At 40.3% G+C, this 21,079-nt stretch overlaps 2 protein-coding genes across 5 annotated transcripts in view; one reads left to right on the top strand and one right to left on the bottom strand.

Annotated features, from left to right (window-relative positions):
* LOC109035107 (putative ferric-chelate reductase 1 homolog) overlaps nucleotides 1–21,079 on the top strand; it is a 170,740-nt gene that overhangs the window by 72,839 nt on the left and 76,822 nt on the right. The window contains exon 1 of one of the 4 annotated variants that reach the window (XM_072305451.1): nucleotides 12,295–12,507. The exons of the other annotated variants lie outside the window; for them this stretch is intronic. The gene's annotated coding sequence lies outside the window, so the exon portion shown is untranslated. Of the gene's footprint in view, nucleotides 1–12,294; nucleotides 12,508–21,079 lie in introns of those variants that run through there. 4 annotated transcript variants of the gene reach the window in all.
* Nucleotides 16,579–18,006, bottom strand: LOC140225673 (uncharacterized). Its single transcript, XM_072305292.1, has one exon. It carries the CDS (start codon nucleotides 18,004–18,006, stop codon nucleotides 16,579–16,581), a length of 1,428 nt encoding a protein of 475 aa, XP_072161393.1.

Below are 21,079 nucleotides of genomic sequence, written 5' to 3'. Positions count from 1 at the left end.
TTTTAAGTGTGCATTTTTAAACGTCACAATCAGCTATATCTTTTGCAGGACCCTATTACAACCCCAAGTAACACCCTGGTTATAGGAGTGGGCGATGGAGGAAATATAAGGTGAAAATTGGTGGTAATTAGTTTCCAGATTTCACTTTTTTCCTAAAAGAGTAAGTCTAACCTACGATGCGAAACTATTGGTCGAACCACGCTCTAGGATTCAACTAATAGGATAGCTCTATACTCCCTATTGTCCCCTTTGTCTATAGCTTTGTCTTTAAGTATCAATATTCGGCCCGCTGTATAGGTACTCTAGATCGATTATGGAACACGGACGTGCGGCTCGTAGAATCGAACCATTTTTTCTTAGTGTGCTTCTCGATTGTTCCAATCTGTCTCTAAATGGAGCAGTGGCGCGACGTCTGGCAACTCCGATGGAATCACCTGCCCCGAACGAGAACGCTCCCGTGTGCACTCGCCCTGACCTCGGTCGTATGCGGTGCTGGCCCGGGCCAAGCGGCCAAGCCATGCCGCACCGGTGACGTGGTTGACGTCACGAATCAGTCAGCTCACGTACTGACGCTTACGGCCAATCGTTAAACGCACCCGTCCTTGTTGCGCTCCGTTCGGTTAGTGCCCCCTCGATTTTTTCGCAACGGCGTCGCCGATCCCTTCCTAAGTTAACGCCAGTAACCTCGGTAACGGTCGGATCCCTCCTTGAGATCCAACGCCAGTAACGTCCGGTAAACGATGGGATCTTGCCTAGGATGTTCCTAGGTAGGATCCTTCTTCCAGGAGTTCCTAACATCTGTCGGACGCAAAATCCCAACGGAGCATCGCTGGGTGGAAATCAGCCAGGATTTTTCCGTAAAAATTATCATACCAGGGCCATGCCACCAGTCAGGGAATAACCTAGGAATAACCAGGGAGTCGTGGATTTTTAAAAAAGTCCGACTAAAACCTGGAAGTGTTCAGGGAAAAAAATCGTCGAGTCACACTGAAAAAAAATCTGCTGTGTATTTACTAAGAAAAGGGTAAAATTACCAAGAATTCAGGGTTCTATTTGATCCCAGTTTTTTCTGGTAAAATTACCATTATGGAATTGGTAATTTTACCGAGAAATCTCGGTAAAATTATTGAACTTTCTCGGTAATTTTACTGGACCTTGGTAAAAACGCCAATATTTTTTATCGAATGTGGTAGAATTACCGAGATAAAATGGCAAAGTTACCGGGAATTGATTACCAATAAAAGTGGTATTCTTACCTGAAAAAAACAGTAAAAATACCGGTTTTTAGGTAAGCTTACCAGTCTGTCTTGGTAAAATTACCAATAATTGGTAAAAAAAGTGAGATGGTAAAGGTACCAACGGACCTTGGTAAAAACGCCGAGAATTTTTTTCAGTGGAACTTCTGTCGTCTCAACATCCCACCGGGCATCTCTGGTCGGGAAATCAGCCAGGATTTTATGGAAAAGTATCATACCAGCGCTGCACACTGCAGAGAATACCAGGAAAACTGGAAGTCAGGGAATTTTATAATGTCCGGAAATACCTGAAAGTACACGGGAAAATCGTCGAGTCACCTTCATTTGGTTTCTCGAGTGGATTTGACGTTACAAACAACGACTTTTGAAAAATGTTGAGCCGCCTGTTGCATCTATGTATACTTATTATAAGTGATAAAAACGTGAGCCAAAGATGCATGATTTTTTACAATTTCAGTTTCAGGTGCTAATGCATTTCAGGACTCAGTCCCATCATCAGAATGTGTCTTTAGCTGATGCTCTGGTGATTGGACTGAGTCCTGAAATGCATTCGCACCTGAAAAATGAAATTGTAAAAAATTATGCATCTCTGGCTCACGTTTTCATCACTCAAGTTTACCTGAAAACTATTTCTAACTACATGTGTCTTTTTAGCAATCTAGCATTTGCTCAATTGTCAGAGAATTTCACCAAAATGTCAGAGAAATCAGGGAATTTCATTTTCCAACTTCTATGGCAACCCTGTCATACTTTTTCCTGTTTTTTTTTTCATTAAAAAAAAAAAAAAAAAAAAAAAAAAATCCTGCACGTGAAGCGTCATGTCGTGAGTCTAACGGCTCTGACGAATTCCAAAAACGTTTGAGCGCTTGGCCATCTTCCGAGCCGTCCGGGACGCGTCCTGCGCGTGTGAAGGAATACCAATGTTCGGCTTCTTCAGTTCTTCACCCAGCGTCCTCTTCCGGAAGGAGGAGAACCTGCATTTTCGGGGACCGAGCCGTTCGGGCTTGCTGTGACGCGACGCGACGCTACGTGGCGGCACAGCCACGGTGCCACTGGCACCGTGCGACACGAACTCGGTCGCGCGCAAAAAACCGCGTGCTGGACTAGATTTTGCAATTCGGAACGATAATTTCTGACATATCTGTAAAAACACTTATGTGCATAGCGCAACCAATGGTACATACGTTGTTTCTAAACAAGGTGGAGAAATGGTGCTGGGTCCACACCATTTCGCGGAGAAATCAAAGCCAAGGAGTTCCAAAAATTAAAATTAGAGTCAAAATTAATTTTCAATTAGAGCTCAAAAAATTAATTTTGACTCTAATTTTAATTTTTGGAACTCCTTGGCTTTGATTTCCCCGCGAAATGGTGTGGACCCAGCACCATTTCTCCACCTTGTTACATACAGTTTTCGGGCCATTTCTTAGTGTTTTTTTTTTCTTCAGTTGTTTCTAAATTGAGCTGGAAAATTGTAGTTCACAATTGCAAAATGCAGTCCAATTATCTCGAACATCCGTGTTGCCGTTGATGAGAGGCGTTTGCGTCGCTCAAGTGGACGCCATTTATGCCAAAAGGGACTATGTCTCATTCAAACCCCATGCACATAGTTCCTTTTAGCATAAACACGTCCAAGTCTTTGACTTCATGCCGTGTTACCGGACGGGAACTGTTGGTTGAAAAATAATCGCGTCGATAAAAATCGACCGAGTAAAGTATTGAACGGATAACATGAATGTATGTATGTAAGGAACTATGTCTCACGCAATCCTATGCACATAGTTCCTTTTAGCATAAATCCAACAAAATTATATGAAAAATTGGAAGGAAAAATATTCGTGAGTTTACCGTAGGGAATTCGCGTTTCATCAAAGGAAATTTGGCAGCGCCTGAAGATTCACGCGGAGTTTTTCCATATTACGGCAGAGCAGGGCTCAAGTGGATGTAAAATTACGACCTTTACGGCAGGAGAGCTACGACGATTTTATCAAGATCGATCGGGCGTGATGCTTGAAGTATTCTCCCAGTTTTGCAGGCGTCTCCCGAAAATCGTTTCTTGCGCACCGTCCAATGTTTGGAAATTTTATTCCGGAAAATAAGGTCCCTTTTTCATGAATGCGATCACAATAATCAAGCAACTAAACTTTCCAGACTCTATAATTAATCACAACAATGGAAAAGAGCTTGGTCTCTTCTCCGGTGACTCAGAGACTTTAACGCGGGAGTAGAAAAGTTGGTTGGGGCGAAACGTGTGATACAACTATTGCGACTTCAGAGGAGGTATAATTGCGTATCTACCAAATGAAGGGGAATCTCTGTTCGGAATGACTCGGAGACTTTAACGCAGGAGTAGTAACTTTGGTTAGGTGAAACGCGCGTTGGTACAACTAAAAATTAAATTTGCGCATCCTCAAAACTGGATTTGCGAATTGATAACTGATTCCAATAGCAAAGAGGGTTATGCAAAACGGCCCAAAAAGTGACCCTGCGGATTGTATGAAACTTTGGTGGATGATTGTATAGGTCATTTTGGGCCTACATCTGGCTGCTTTTAGGCAAAAACCGCGGGGAAACAGCGTTGCCATTTTTTAAAGTCGTATCCTTCAAAAATCCATAACTTTCCCAAAAATGCAGTCGCAGAGCTCGTATTTTATACCAAAAAATGCAGAAAATTTCGCTCTATCGACTGATGCAGAAGAAAATTGTATTTGAGTCCACTGTTGCTACGTTTTGGCCATTTTTTAATTATCAAGTTTAACGTGGGATTAACGTCAATAACACGATCCGTTACACTCCTGACGCCGCATTACATGACAAACCTGGTTATTTTTCATCAAGTGGCTACCAATGCTCTACGGAGGAATACATCGGAAATGATGAAGAGTATTTTTTCTGTCAATGTTTTTAAGAGTCTGGACTCCAGATCCAAGCGTCTTTCATTTCCAGTGATGAATTTCCACCAAAATAAACATTTTATCACGAGAAATCTAGCAACCTTCGAATGTTCATGCTGCGTTTTCCGTAGCACGGCAGATTAGGTGGCGCGTTTGACTTGGTGTCGTCAACTTAGCGCCGCCTGTGTGACCGGGGCTTCACTCGGAAGCGGGCCCTTCGAAATGTCACCGTTCGAAGCGGCTCCGGCATTCACATCACCACCTCGGAGTCTTGAACTCACCCTGCCGCGTTCGATGACCCAGTTATTCAATGATCCGACCCACGTGAAGGCTCAAAAATAAATTTCTTCGGGGAGTGAGATGATTTTGGAGGTCTTTCGGGATTATGGCCAAGTCGTTGAAAGATATTTCGGGAAAACCAGCGCTCGGTTTGTTGAACCGTTATCGAACGACCTTGATCGATAGTTAACACTGCCAAGAGAGGGTTGTTTCGACCAGGATCATTCCATAATTCGTCGCTTGGCTGACATAAGGGCGTAAGTACACATTGAATGAGCCCGGAAAAGCATTGAAATGTATGGAAGACAGGGTTCATTGCAAAGTGTAGTTACGCCCTTATGTCAGGGCAGGCGACGAATTAACATTCCTACGGTACGGATGCATCGATTCGATTGCGATCCAACAATTGAAATGTGCATTTAATATTAAATCCGCAGATTTCGAAAGTTGGTTCTTTGGTTCAGACTAAGACTTGGCTCTGGTTATATGATTTTTTTTCTTCTTTAAAGATTCCAAATGTGTCTCTCCTAGATTTTTTGTACACCATTCTGTCGACCAGTTTCAATCATTTTTTGTCCCCAGATCCATGTATTCCATTCAGTCATTCGGGAGTAATCTTAATCAGTAAGAATTCAAAAAAATCTCAGGAAGACGCATTATTGGGTTTATGAGATGTTTAATGTTTTCAAAAGTCAGCAACGTATCCCAGACTTTCGTTACCTGATTCAAAAACTATACAAGTTTTTATGCACTTTATGTAACAGAGTGTCGCACTTAATCTAATTTAAATTTTATTGGTTTGTTGCAGACTTCTGGTTGATAGCTGGAAGCAATCGCTAGCACACAGCTATTCCAAGGTATGTATTCGTAAATATATGTTTTATTTCTTTATTAATTCATGCTCCGAAAAAGATCTTTCTTTTGCCAGGAGCAGGTCTTCAACCAAGATACTAAAACCGCCAGTTTTTCTAATGAGCATTTGTGATGATGCTCCAACTCACATGTTTACCAGACGCGTGGGGGTCCTTCGCCGGAGCCAATCGGATCGCGTCTAGCAGATGGAGAAACCACAGTCACATCAGCTACTCCCGAATTTAACGAAGCAATTTAATATTTTACAAGAGAACGTTTGTGCAGATTTTTTTGAAAATGTTTAGGAATTTATTTCACACCATGCAGTAAATTCACTGATTATTTACCCGATTCAATGATTATTTACAAAAAAATATCCGTCGCAGCCGTTTTTCTTGTAAAAAATTATATTGTCAAAATCAAATCAGGCAATAGCACAATAGCTCGGTTTTTTTTGCCTAACGCAGTTCAAATAGAAAATCAATTAGATTGTTCATTTCTTCCAGTGCGAACTATTCAATTGTTTACTTGACGCATATTGTCCATTCCGTTGATTAAGAAATGGACAAAATGATAAGTGAGCAAGTTGTATGTTCGACAAATTAGCACCTTGGATGAAAATATCATGGACGGTTAATACTGGACCAATTCTTATTGGACGAATTTTTTGGACTAACAATGTATTGGTCTAATTAGGATTGGACGAAGTCTCTTGGAACCATTTTTTATCCATTTGGGGTCGAATCCTGCCGTACTAAGGAAAAACGCCGTATTAGCCTTCAGGCGTTGCCAAATTTCCGTTGGTAAATCACAAGTTTTCGGGGAAAAATTGAAAATATTTTTGCTTACAATTTTCAGGTAATTTTGTTCGCAATTTTTACCTAATGTTCTTGAAAATTTCTTGGAAAAATATTCATTACTTTCCTCAAAATATAATATTTTATCGAAGGAAATTTGGCAATTCTCGAATATTTATACGGCGTTTTCCCTTAGCACGGCAGAATATGAATCAAGCTTGTGACGTCATCAAAATGCAGCCAATAAATCATGCCCGTAGCTCGAGCTGCACTACTTGGCTTCATCATGAATGAATCGCTAACATCCCAAAATTAGAACTGGTTTGCAAATTCTTTTTTTTCGACGAGCTACGACACGCGGCGGTCCCGTTCATGCTAGTCGTGCCGAACTGGTTTATATTCTGCCGCACGAAGGAAGAACGCCGTATGAACCCTCAGGCGTTGCCTAATTTCCTTTGATAAAACACGAATTTCCTGGTAAACTTATGAAGATTTTTCTTCCAATTTTCAGATAATTATCCTCGCTACTTCCACCAAAAAGTCCTGAAATTTTCAAGGGAAAATATTCACAACTTTCCTCAGAAATGAACATTTTATCGAAGGAAATTTTGACGACATTCGAATGTTCATACGGCGTTCTTCCTTAGCATGGCAGTATTGGCCGAAACCGGCGAGGTTTCCCGTCTTCATCTTGGACCGCGCATGGGTGCCGGTAAATAGATTCGGACTTCCTGTGAAAGTCATAATATATGACGTAACGACGCGACGGTTGTCCACTAAATGACTTTCTAATCTCGGCCTGAGTCGTGGAATGCCTCATTCTATTGAAGGCTTCCGCGTTTGAGTCCGATTTTTGGAAATTGTATGCGGTCGTCGTTCAGAATTATGCCGTGCTAAGGAATAACGCCGTATGAGCCTTCAGGCGTTGCCGAATTTCCTTCCATAGAAGGCGGATTCCCTGGTTAATTTATGAATATTTTTCTTCCAATTTTTCAGAGAATTTTGGTCGTATTTTGATCTGAAATTCCTGAAAATTTCAAGGAAAAATATTCATAACTTTCCTCAAAAATAAACATTTTATCAAAGGAAATTTGGCAACTTTCGAATGTTCATACGGCGTTCTTCCTTAGCACGGCAGCATACGTGATTTACTCCGAGATTTCTGACGGCGTGCTTAAAAATTCCGCTTACTGGCAGGTTGAATCGAACTGAATTCCTCAAGATGAATTATTGGAGCTTGCCGCAGGTCTAGAGGTCAATCGCTTGGATTGATTCAAAGACGGGCATTAAAATGACTCCCAAGCTGAGTCGGTGAAGTCACGAACGTTGCAACTAAGCAAGGTCAATAGCAAGCTGTGAACCTGGAGTTTAGTCAAAGCATGCGGGAAACGTCCTCCATTCGAAATGACTTCTGGTTAGAATTGAAGATTTTCATCCAGAGCATTTCTGCTTATTAAATATCTGTTTACGTCATAAGGAATAGGATCGGAATTAGAATTGGACGTACTTCTATCAAACAGAACTATGTGCAGAGGAAAAGATGAGGTGTGCTCGTTCGTGCTCGGGCCATAAGAATGAATGGGAAATATAAAACGCCAGTGACGTCAGCGGCAACGACGAGAGAGACGACGATCAGGGGGGTCTTTAACTCATGAGCCCTGTCCACAAGGATGTAGATAGTCTAATCTAACACTAGAAAAAAAAACACATTGGATCTAGAGTCCAGACTCTTAAAAACATCGACAAGAAAAAATATTCTTGATTAAATTAGATTTAAGCTTAAATCAAGAACCAAGCCTCTTAATTTGAGCGGATTTCCTTTTGATTTAAGCTTAAATCTGATTGACTCAAGAGTCTTTTATCTTGTCAATGTTTTCTAGAGGCTGGACTCTAGATCCAATGTGTTTTTTTTTCCAGTGAAGGATGTCCTCGTACTCAGTTTTCCTAGCAGTACCATTTTAAAGATGAAATTCACAAAATGTAAGACACCTAAAAACTCTTTGTGAAAAGTTCTTCTATATAAGCCCTGAAAGTTAATTGTACATATAGTTGTCCCAAGACCCGTTCATGGAGCGACTGAAAACGCTATGCTAACGGTAGTTACCAGAAATTCTTTGGGAAAAATGCAACGCTGTGCCAAGGAAGTTGACTCGATTATGCTCCTTTTGCTTCACCTCATCGCTCCGCGTCGAGTCGTGCCAATGATGGAGGCCACCTCTTATATGAGTATGCGAATCACCACGCCGACCTTCCGACTAATGACTAACGACTCCATGCACTTTAAGGCATTGTATGCAGGTGTGGGTGTGCAATTTAACTCCGTCCGGAATCGCACAGCTTCTCGTTGGTTTCCCTAATAATCAAGAACAAAAGCCTCGCTCAGAATTAATGAATCCATTGAATGCAGCCGAATGAGAATTGAGGGGCTTGGAGGACAAGGCGCATAAGTGCAGTTTTTGCCATTTCCAGAAATAAAAGTTTCGAAATCACATGGATCCTTATGGCGGGAAGAAAGTAAAAACTGACTTTTTGATGCTTCAAAATTGGAATTTGGGAATGAGATTCTATAATATTATGCATGGAGACTAGTTTCACTTGAATTTATTAATATCCTCAATTTTTTTCAAATTCTGCATTTATGCGCCTTGTCCTCCAAACCCCTCAATTGAACTGAAGTTTTATAATACGTGATGTGTTTCCTCCCGAAATTTCACACAATCGATGGCCAAAGTGCAAAAAAAAACGTATCTCCGTTACAAGGTTTCAGAACAAAAGCCTCGACATTAATGAATCCATTGACTAGTGCTGGATGAAAATTTAATTGAATAATTATTACATGACATGTTTCCACCCAAAATTTCTGAAAAGGAACAATGCGTTGTGCGAACATCCTAAAATAAACACTAAGTGAATTAACAAAAGCTAACAAAGCATATCATCTCAGAAAAATTACCTTAAAAGTCCTGTACCGCAAAATACATTTCGAAAATGTAGAGATGTTGAAAACCATGTTTAAATTGGCTCATCTGTAAGGATGCGACAATTTTAACACTGTAGCACTGTTTTGGCCTACTCTCATACTTGAAGGCGAACAATGCTCCGTGTGACAAAATCGTGATGTACATTCATCTAGGTGACCAGACGAGAGTAGATCCTATGAGTTCAAATGGTCGCATCCTGTGACCCTGATGACCCTCCCCTTTTTAAAGGCAAGAATGAGAGTCGTCTCCGATTGGCTGACGGTTTCCGCCAATTTTCAGTTCCTTTGATTTTATGTGATAATTTTTGTGTTCTTAGTACTCGTCTTGAAAACATACTATGAACTTGAATCGAAGAATTGGACGTATTTCTGTCAAACGGAACTACGTGCATTTTGCGATGTGAGCCCTGTTATGCATATAACCTTACGGGTCGCAGGGCTCATGTCTCAATGCACATATTTCCGTTTGATAGAAATACGTCCAATTTTAAAGCTGCTTCAACAGGGTGTCTACAAGTCCGGATTTCCGGAAAGTGCGGAAATAGTACTGATTTTTAAAGAGCGCTCCGGAAGTACTGAAAAAGTGCGGAAATTCCGCAAGGAGGTCCGGAATTTTTGTTAATTTTGTTGCATTTTTGTTTGGAGTGAGAAGTTCAAATTTTTGAAATTTTTCGAATTGCGTCAAATGGAGGTACTGAAAAAATAGTGAATTTTTCTGTGGAGGAGGTACTGAAAAAATCGTGAATTTTTCTGTGGAGGAGGTACTGAATTTCTTATGAATGTACTGAAAAAGTACTGTAAAAGTACTGATTTTTGGCCAGCCTGTTTTAGTAGACACCCTGTTTATCTTGAAGTTCGTTATGCGAGTCAACTTTTGCCGCTCTTAAGTTGGTGCGAAAACTTCGGCAAACCTTTCAATCAAATCGGTAAGACGAAGACTTTGAGTGTGTTACGCATGCTGAAATGTTATCAGCTTGAAAGGGTAGAGCTAGCGTACTGTATAAATAAGCAAGCAGAATAGGATGGCCGCAATTATTTCAACCCTTCTTGACTCATCGATTTACGCTCATGACATTTCCTTTTCTCAATGACCGAGTGTTGGGCTTTCTCTGAGACATTGACCCCGAGTCTTGAGTGTGAACATTCAGGAGGATAGAGGGTGTGAAGTATTATCGATTCTCTTCCTTGTTTGGAGGACAATGCCCCGTTGGTCGATTTGCAATTTTTCAAAGCCCCGCGAAGAAAACGCGATGCTCCCAAAAGCCTTATTCCCTGCTCTTTGAGCTTTTCTCGGGTTAACAATCTTGATATCGTTCGATAGCGTGATATAAACGCTGAAATCACGAATCTTGTAAATTTTGATTTTAGTGGATCAATATTCAATAACCTGAATTTTTCGTTTTAAACACTCTCACCGGAACTTCATAACTACACATGGAGAAAAGAGCACGGGGTTGGTGAATGGTGTGAACATTTCCAATTAATTGTAGTACCACCCCAATTAAATTAGGTTTACCAGCCCAAATGATACGGCACCACCCCAAATTGAGCGCGGCACGACTAAAATTAAATGGAAATGTTCATGTCAACCTACAAATTGGGATAGTACCATAAATTGAATCAGTGAGAACGAAAACACACCAACTCGAAAAAATGGAAACAATCAAGACATACACAAAACTGCACAGTTGGTGAAAAAGTTAGTCCAAGAAAACTATTTTTGGTGCCGAAAGGCAAGTTCTTTAGGACATTTTAAAGATCAAAGTTGGAACAAATGCGCTAACTTCAATGCCCTTAATGAACTATGACTGTCTTCAATGAAAATTAAGCATTTTCGAGTTACCGAGTTAGTGCGTTTTCGTTCTCAATGATTCAATTTTAGGGTTGACCCCTATCACTTTTTTCCATGCATTCTGTGTAAGATTTTCGCTCCTTCTAAGTGAAAGTCGGCAAAAAACCCAAAGTCAGTTAAGTTAATGAAATGATTAATAGGTCTGGCTAAAAACCGAAGCTTGCTTCAGCAAAGTTTTCAAGTCTTATCGATAGATGGCACCTCAAAAAGATCCCAGAAAAATTCAACAAGCCGAAAAAATCATTTTATCGCGAAGCATACAGAGAACAGAGCACACCCGAACAGTGGCGTGGCATGCTTTGCGATCCATCGATATTTCCCCATTTGAAGCTGTGGTAAATAATCGATTATTAAGGTGTTCGCTGCGAACACCCTGTTTTATCGATACTTTTTCCGTATGTTTAAATGGCCGATCAATCGATCTATCGCAAAACGCGCCACGCCACTGCATCCAAATCTTAAGCGTAACAGTCGTTAACACGCTTATTTAGACCGCGTCCAGAGACAAACCGCGTCAAGCAGAGAAAAACCAAGCTGCACCAGTTGATGCCAACTTTAATAAAGAATTTGCAGGTGTCTGAAAGATGAATTTCGTGTTTAAGTGGAAACTACCGAGTGAACTGAACACGAGATACCCTTGGTTCATGAATTGGAAAATTATTGGAGAAGATATGACAAAATGATCTAATCTGCCAAAACACGTGTGTTTAAATGGGAACTGCCCGCCAGATGACGTCACTAGGCGGTGCATTTTCTCACTTTTAAATCTATTTTAAACTATTTCCCATATCAGAAAAAAAATTATAAAAAAAAAAAAACTGTGAAATCAGCTCTTTAAGCACTTTCAGATGAAGCAATAAACAATTAAAAAAATTAGGCAATTAGACGTAAGCGAATTTGAGTTTTTTTAGTTTGATTTTAGCCGTAGTTGCAATAAACAATTTCATACAAATTCTTTATTCAATGTTCTACATGCAAACGGTTGTGCGGATTTTTGTACAAAAGTGAATACTCTGCATAGTACGAAGCGAATCCTTAAAATCCTCAATGAATCCGCGTAAACGTTCTCTTGTAAAAAATTAAATTACTCGGTTCAATGTGGCAATAGCTGTTGTGGCTTGGTTCCTTTCAGCTAAACGAGGTTCATTTATCACGTATTTACCTTATCGAACGAAAAGCGAGGTTTGGTCAGTTCCGCGATAAACCACACCAATTTTCCAACCTCATCACCTCTGTCGCATAGCGTGCTCTCCAGTCTCCACAGTAGCGGTATTCTGTGTGGAGATTATGCACTGCAGTGTCGGAGCGTGCAGCATACTAGCATACCTATTCGAATACCTGTGTCTTTCAGTGTGTCTTTATTTCCAATGATAAAGAAGGAACATGTCTGAAGGAGTTACTCCTTCTCGAAACAGGGCTCGGATATCGTTTAGTTCCTTATTGCAAAATCATTCCTCTTTCAAGAAGGGCAGATCTAAAGACGAGGCTAAGTGCGTGGTTTGTGGTGCTTACGTGACGGTTTACCGTGGAACTTGTGATCTTAACCTACATCTAAGATCGGAGGGACATCGAAAAGCTGCTCAACTAGCATCCTCGCACAGTAAGATGAAACCCTTATTTATTTCGATTGAGCTCTGGAATACAATTTTGGGAAAATGTAATGCACTCTATAGATCATACTAATTCAATGAAAAAGGCGGGTGTCATGAAACGAAAGAAAATTATGGTAGATTTAAAATTTTTATGTAATGCTTTATTAAATGTTTCGAGGCGCGAAATTTTAGAAATATATTACATATTCATTTTAGGGGTGGGGTACGCGATCTGCCCTGGAAAATGCATCAGGACGCAATTCGATTATATATCATATTTTCTTCTCATTAAACTCTGTATTTTGATGTATTTTCTGATGAGTGAAACACAAATTATAGAAATAAGTAACACGTTACTTCTATCCCGATACAATATTGGAATCGTTTTGCTAAGTAGCTAGCGAGGGCTTATATCCGACGATTTAAAATATGTTTCTTATCATACACCATAAATCTCGGTCGGTAAATATTTTAAGTGAAATTTCACGATTTTGAATGTCATGAAAATTCGCCACACTGATGAGTAAAACGATGAGATGCTCATCCAACGACCAAACCTTTTTAAAACTTCGCAGCAATATCGTGAAGCATTCTTGTATTGTCGCAACGCATACACTGGAAAAAAAACACATTGGATCTAGAGTCCAGACTTTTGAAAACATTGGGAAGAAAAAAGACTCTTTATTCAATCAGATTTAAGCTTAAATCATAAGGAAATCCGCTCAAATTATGAGGCTTGGCTCTTGATTTAAGCTTAGATCTGATTGAATCGCAAGAGTATTTTTTCTTGTCGATGTTTTTAAGAGGCTGGACTCTAGATCCAATGTGTTTTTTTCCCAGTTTAACTTCTGACTCAAATTTTAATTGGACTTTTTACAATGTGGAACTACCATTTCTAACTCACCCACAAAAGGACCTATCATCATGGGAAAACGAATAGCACATACATTGTCTCTAAAATGAGCGAGAAATAATGCCGAAAGTCCAGTCACAATAAAATATTGCCAAAGAAGCAAATATCGAGTGGGTGGCCAAAAGTACATGGAGAGTATTCCTTGCGTGACAGTGTCTCTGGATGAGCGGCCAGGGCTCTGATTCGCTCTGATTACTAATGACCGATCAGAGGAATCAGTTCTCACGCGTGATTCGTCACGACCGTGACTTCTTTTCCGCGGCCTTCCGTCGTTCGCCAACCTCCCCTTCCCAGCTTCCTCGACCAGACACCCGCGACTCGCGATTCGCAATATTGTCGCGATTTCTCCGAGCGTGCCGCGTCATGATTTCCTCCGTTCCTGAGTCTGTGTGAAGGGACTGTACTGGAAAAGAAAAAAACACATTGGATCTAGAGTCCAGACTCTTGAAAACATTGACAAGAAAAAGGAAATACTCTTGATTCAATTCGATTTTTGCTTGAATCAAAAGGAAATCCGCTTAAATTAAGAGGCTTGGTTCTTGATTTAAGCTAGATTTTGATTGAATCAAGAGTACTTTTTCTTTTCGATGTTTTCAAGAGTCTGGAGTAGATCCAATGTGTTTTCTATCTAATGAGTGTGAAGGGACTGTCCTACCGTGCTAAGGAAACGCCGTATGATCCTTCAGGCGTTCCCAAATTTCCTTTGATAAACCACGAATTTTCGGGACAATTTGCAAATACTTTTCTTTCAATTTTTCAGATAATATGTTCGCAATTTCACCTAAAGTTTCTGAAAATTTCAAGGAAAAATATTCATAGCTTTCCCCCAAAATAAACATTTCATAGGAGAAAATTTGGCAATTTCAGGATGTTGATAAGGCATTCTTCCTTATCACGGCAGTGTACACTGGTAAAAAAAGTAGCTTGGATCTAGAGTCCAGACTCTTAAAAACACTGACAAGAAAAGTTACTTTTGATTCAAATGGAAATCCGCTTAAAACAAGAGGCTTGGCTTTTCGATTCAAGGAAAAATCCGATTGAATCAAGCGTGTTTTTTCTTGTCAATGTATTTAAGAGTCTGGACTCTTGATCCAAGCTACTTTTTTTACTATTGTAAATGTGACAGTCTACAAAGAAGGGAACAGTGCGGAGAGACAAAAATTCAGTTTAGCGATTTTTGTAGAGTCGGCTTAAACAATGGAACGAGCCTGTTGCAAACATCACCTTTAGCAAAAAGAGGAGTTTTTATCTCTTAAAGAATGCTTCAAAAATGAAGATGGACGCATCAGGAACGTTTGAAACACACTCCTAACTTCACAATCTGCTTAAGAAATTTGCGTTTTAAAGCTCCCTCCTGCCAAAAAGGTACTACATACAGTATGATGAACACTTGCTAAGAGGAGTCTTTCCGTCCAACCCTTGCGCTTAAAGATTGGCTGACACCTTTGCGAGGAAATCTTGAGGAAGCACCATGATTTTCATCAACGCAAGGTAAATGTAAATATCACTGGAAAAAAAAACACATTGGATCTAGAGTCCAGACTCTTAAAAACATCGACAAGAAAAAGTACTCTTGATTCAATCAGAATCTAGCTTAAATCAAGAACCAAGCCTCTGAATTTAAGCAGATTTCGTTTTGATTCAAGCAAAAATCCGATTGAATCAACAGTATTTTTCTTGTCAATATTTTCAAGAGTCTGGACTCTAGATTCAGTGTGTTTTTTTTTCCAGTGATCAACATGTTGCTTGATAAAATTCCGTCTCGTCTCGTGTTTTGACGAGTTGGCGTCGGCCATGTTGAATATTGCGTAGCATCCTAGTGTGCAAGGGTTGGATGGAATGACTCTTCCTACGAAATTTTCACATGTGCCGTAGTATCACTTTTGAAGTGGGAAGCCTGTAAAACGCATACTTCTTCACGCAGATTGTGAAGTTAGGAGTATTCAGACTTTCCCGATTCGCTTATCCTAATTTTTCAGCCATATTCCTTTGATGTACCTAAAGTTTGCAACAGATTCTTTGGTTTTTAAGATTCCAACGAAAAACTCTCTCCATTTTCTATAAGAATGGACACAGTTGAATAGTAATTACACTATTTTGTTCATATTTTGGTGGACGATTTACTCAATTGATTCGCACGTCGAGTCAAATAGGACTCGAATACACAGAGGTAATTAAAGACATTTGGAGTCGATTCTAATCAAATGAATTAAAGTATACAGCACAATTAAATTGAAAATACGCTATAAGCGAGTTTTGCACATGGAAATCTTCTTAAGTCATAAAATGGGCCCTTAACGTAGGTAAACCATCGGTGTTTTTTATTAGCGGAAAGAAGGAAATGATTTCAAATTTCAAAATTAAAGAATAGACTATAAAGATAATAAATCCTTGAACGCACGAAAGGACAATGGGCACTTGTAATTTGAATGGATAAAAGATTCATCTTATTCCTCGCGCAAAGATCACAATGACAAGAACATATTTTTGAGTTCTTTTTTAGAAGATGTATGAGAAAATTGGATAAATGTATTTGTTAGTCAAAATTCGTTTATGATGTAGTGACCCATTCAGTGGCGAAGCGTGAATGATCGATTATCGATATTTCCCCATTTGAAGCTATGGTAAAGTATCGATTATTAAGGTGTTCGTTGCGAGCACCCTGTTTATCAATCCCTCTCCACAGGTTTAAGGGCAGATCAATCGATATATCGCAAAGCACGCCACGCGCCGCTGACCCATCGCAGGATCTTCTCACTCGTCGCTTTCCCAGACCGCAAGAGCGATCACTTTGCCGTCGTGTTGTAAAATCAGGTAACTGATCAGTGATCAGCGGTAATCAGAATTCATAACGTAATCGCGGTCGACGTGTAGCAGGGGGCAGGACTTTTGGGCGGGGAAGGGCTCGTTTGGGCGAAAAGTTGGGGGCTTTTGGGCGAGTAAGAAACAGTGCAAAATAGCCTTCCCCCGATTAGGGAGGGGGTCTTATGGGCGAGAGGAAAAAAGGTACCTTTTGAAGGAAATATGTGAATGTGGCAACACCGAACAACATGTTGAATGAAAGAACAGTATGAAACACACTCACCATTGTATGTAGAGTTGAGTAATATAAAAATATCACAGCTGTAGGTGGCTGGTCGTCAATTGATAAAATCTGGATGAGAATTTAAATTTTCTTAGCTTGGAAATGGTGACCTAGGCGCTTGAGGTAAGTCAACCGAGCTTCTCGATCACGTTTGCTCGCCGCGTAAGTATTCCAGGCTTCTATCGCATAATTATTTCGGTCAATTGTCGGTTGTTTAATAGTATTTGTGACATTCATGTTGACGGAAGTTATTTTAGTTAACGTTTCTGCTTGAATCTGACGTAGGACTTCAACCACGTTGTGAATGTTGGGATGGGTATGATAGAATTCTTTATTATAGTTACTATGAAACGATTCGTTGCCATTTGTAGTGCGAGGGCAATTTGACGGCGGTCCGGCCCATAAATCTGGAGGATACTTTGACAAAGTCAAAATATAGTTATTCAGAAGATAATTTGAAAATTCCGTTTGTGTTTCTTGAGGTATGCCGTCAGGAACGATAGACATTAAATCTAGGAAACCACCCAACACTTCGTTTGGCGGTAACAATGGCAAGCCAAAAAAATACCTTAACCATTTACCGACCGCTGAGCCTTTAGTGTTATATTCTCGCAAGAGGAATGAATTGGATTGAATAAATCGGAACCAGGATTGAGATAAATGGAAACGGCAGCAGAGTAACATACAATCTGGGAATTCTGCATGAATAGCGTTATGAGCAGCAGATTCAAAATCAGCATAAAATGTGGGAATGACGAAATTTTTTCCAGTCAGAGAAAGACTCAAATTTTGCAGTTCTCGCCACATTAAACGATACGTTTCGCAGCTCTTAGAGGGTAAGAAACAAAATGCGACTGGAATGTAAAAGCAATTTTTATACACGTGAATTGTATACAACTGGGAAAAATGGTCCGGTGCATATGAGAAAGTCCCATCTCCGAAAAAAAGTTCGCTCACTTGCATCAATTTTAAATTTGATTCACACGTCAAGATTACCATATTTTTGGCTGCATTCACAAAACAGAATTGCTGTCCTTTCACTAAAATTTTGCGTTGTAAATCATACAGCTGACAGTATGCTTCCTGTCTCGATTTTGGTATTGGAGCAGGGAGAGATTTTTTTCTTTCCTTATACATCATTTTCCGAATACCAGGCAATTCTAAATTTGATAATTCACAGGCACCATCTAATAAAAGTTCGCGTCTTATAATCTTACTCGGTTTTTCGATTAAATTTTCGGCCGCTTTCCTTTTGACACTAACTTTAAATTTTTGTTTGGTTATTTCTTCCGACGTGTATGGCTCATGATTATGTTCAACAGCACTAGGTTGGATCACTTTTTTTACAGTTTCGTCAACTAGCACACTTGCCCCGCACTTCTTATTAGCGCACCTGAACCTAATGTTTCCGGACTGTAAAACATTCGATTCCGTTAATTTATACAATTCAATTATAACACACCGTTTGCCGCGAAATGTCCTAAAAACCGATGAAATTTCGATATCCATAACGTGCGAGTTTTAAGCGAAGTCACTGCGCTACTACGGCTAATTACGACGCGGTGAATCGCGGTGACAAACATGGGAAGTCATCCTGATAGCATTCCGTTCTGTTTACCCGAAATCAGTCTCCTTCGTCGTTATCACATGCTCATCTTTCTGCGGCAGGCATAGCTGCCAGATTCACGGTATTTCGGTGACTCGGCCACCCGCCCAAAAAACCTCCCTCATTTTCGCCCAACTTGATTTCATTCTCGCCCAAAATACCTCTCTTTTCAACAAAAGCTCGCCCAAAAGGGTTCTCCCCGTGTAGCATCGTTCATCGTCGCACAGTGCATCGAATCAGAGAGGTCGGAAATGAAATTTTTGACTAAACTTGAGAATTTGTATGTTTACTTCGTCACATTTTAGATTGATTGGGGTGTCTCTTGAATGAAATTTCAGGAGGCAACCAATGGAGCTACTTTTAGAACCTCAAAATGGAGATGTTGCATGTGTGAGGAATTTGCGATTTGACTGTTGATTCTGATGTAAAAGTTCGCGAGAAACACGATGGTGCCACTGATTTTTCTCTGAAATCAACTCCCAAGCTCGAAAAAGCTCTCAAGTTGAGGCCAAAATGGAGGGGATATCCCACGCTATCCTGAGAGTCCACCTCTACATCATTACAAACTCTTCATGCAAAGATAGGGAGCAAATACATTGGCAGGGCTGCCACTTTATTTAGGGACTCTAAAACTGAAAACACGGCATCACTGCTAATGTATTTGCTCCCTATCTTTGCATGGAGAGTTCGTCTTGATGTATATGTGGACTCTCAGGGTAGGGTGGGATATCCCCTCCATTTTGGCCTCAACTTGAGAGCTTTTATGAGCTTGGGAGTTGATTTCAGAAAAAACCAGTGGCACCATCGTGTTTTTCGCGAACTTTTACATGAGAATCAACAGTCAAATCGGACATTCCTCACACATGCAACATCTCCATTGTGTATAAATGGAGTTATAAGCTTTGAAAGTTTCCAAATTTTGTCCAACCTCTCCTATTAACTCGATCCACTGTGTGTCGCGCAGACTCGATACGATGATAACGGCCATCTCACAATCGGAGAGATGGGAGCTCTCGGCATATATGTCTCACGGCGGAAATCGCGTAACTCCGATCACAGTCTTACGGAATTTCGCGGTTTTTTGTTAGCCCGGCAGATATTTCGGGTATCGACACCAAGAAATCCGCATCCAATGCTCTCCTGCAGTGAGTGCCGCATCTTCATCAGAGGTTCGAGATGATATAATATCGCTCGCGGAATGTCGCACATTAGGATGGACCTGTCGAACGGTGGATTAGATTTTTTTGCGCAAGGACGTAATATTACCGTCTTAAGCAAGAGCGGCGTTACTGCAGTTTATATTTTCCTCGTATCGCTCGAATGAAATGCTTTATTACAAGAAAACAAACGGCCTGCCCCCTCCCCCCAAAAATCCTAATTTTTCTGTTTGGTGATGTTTCGAAATTTCTCCTAAGTTACAGTTACGAGTTCTGTAACTAAAACATATTGCGTCTAACTTATCACCATTTGCGCCGTGATATTTAGGCAAAAAGTCAATCTGCCCCCTAAAAAATCTTCAGTGGCCCCTAAAAATCAAGCTTGATGCGCCACATGGCTCCTGAAACTCAAACGTGAGTTTCGAACACTGTTAGTAAAGTGATAACGCAAAATTACACAATTTAAAAAAAAAATACTGCAGTTAATACACTGTGCGTCGGTCGGGCTATTGTTGCACGAAGTAGATGGTTCGGTTCGTATTTTCCGTACATCATTGTCATGCATCATTAAATTTTCCATTCGATTAGGATGGAAATTCGTGATATTGAGGACGATGTTGCAACGTGGCTGGAGGTGTCTTGCTCCCGGCTGCAAGTGCGAGAACTGAGAAGTGAAGTGAAGAGACTACCAGTGCGAACGTAAGGACGATTATGACTGATGCAGAAGCGTTGCGGTGCGCGGTGCGGGGAGCCAACTGCAATTATCACGGCTTGAATAACGCGCTGCAAAGAATAAAGGAGTCATGGACCGCACTGTGACGCTGTCGGATTTCCGAGATTTTTACGCGGTGTTTCCAGTTTTATCATCGGAGCCTGAAAGTCTCGTGAGCGTGGGTAAAATGAGGTGTTTTGCGTGAGGAGGGGAGGCAGACGCCAAAGGCTGCATTTTTATGGAAATAAAATTAAAATGGAAAGTCGTGCCTCACACGCACTGGAAAAAAAAACACATTGGATCTAGAGTCCAGACTTTTGAAAACATGGACAAGAAAAAATACTCTTGATTCAATTAGATTTAAGCTTAAATCAAAAGGAAATCCGCTCAAATTAAGAGGCTTGGTTCTTGATTTAAGCAAAAATCCGATTGAATCAAGAGTATTTTTTCTTGTCGATGTTTTTAAGAGTTTGGACTCTAGATCCAATGTGTTTTTTTTTTCCGGTGTGGGTGAAATGAGGTTTTTTGCGTAAGGAGGGGAGGGAGACACCAAGGGCTGCATTTTTTATGGAAATCAAATTAAAATGGAAAGTCTTGCCTCACAAGCGTGTATGTGGATTTTCTTGTAAAATTGTCGAATGGATGTACATTTGGGAGTACGAATAATCTGCCTATAAGTTAATGGTTTTCACATTTGAGCTCTTCCGTCTAGTTTGAGTGACGTATCTATGTTTTGATCGCGTGTATATTCACTTATTAATGAACCGAAATTTTTCTCTCGAACAAATGTTTCCTGTCATCTGCCTGACAGGCATTATAAATTAATCGACAGGGAAGGTTAGATACGTATTTTTGTTTTCGGTCTCTCGCATCCTGTAATGATGGCAGGTTTGCATTTGTAGAGGTCCTTCTAACAGTGCTCTTCCATCAAAGTCAAATTGTATTTTTGTTTTAAAATATATCAAATTAAGAATAGTATGGTATCTGTGAAAGGAATTCCTTCCTTCTTAAAATGTCCTCAGTGATTTTAACGAATGGTTAGGAAAAAGGTTTGGTAGGTGTACTGCCGTGCTAAGGAAAAACGCCGTATGAACATTCGGGAGTTGC

Source organism: Bemisia tabaci, chromosome 10, assembly GCF_918797505.1.
Source record: "Bemisia tabaci chromosome 10, PGI_BMITA_v3".
In the NCBI taxonomy this organism is placed as follows: Eukaryota; Metazoa; Arthropoda; class Insecta; order Hemiptera; family Aleyrodidae; genus Bemisia; species Bemisia tabaci.
Note: the sequence above shows the minus strand (reverse complement) of the source record. Positions and strands in the feature narration are given on the sequence as shown.

Excerpts from the sequence above, each read along its gene's own strand:
- LOC140225673 (XM_072305292.1), bottom strand. The coding sequence starts at position 18,006 with ATGGATATCGAAATTTCATCGGTTTTTAGGACATTTCGCGGCAAACGG.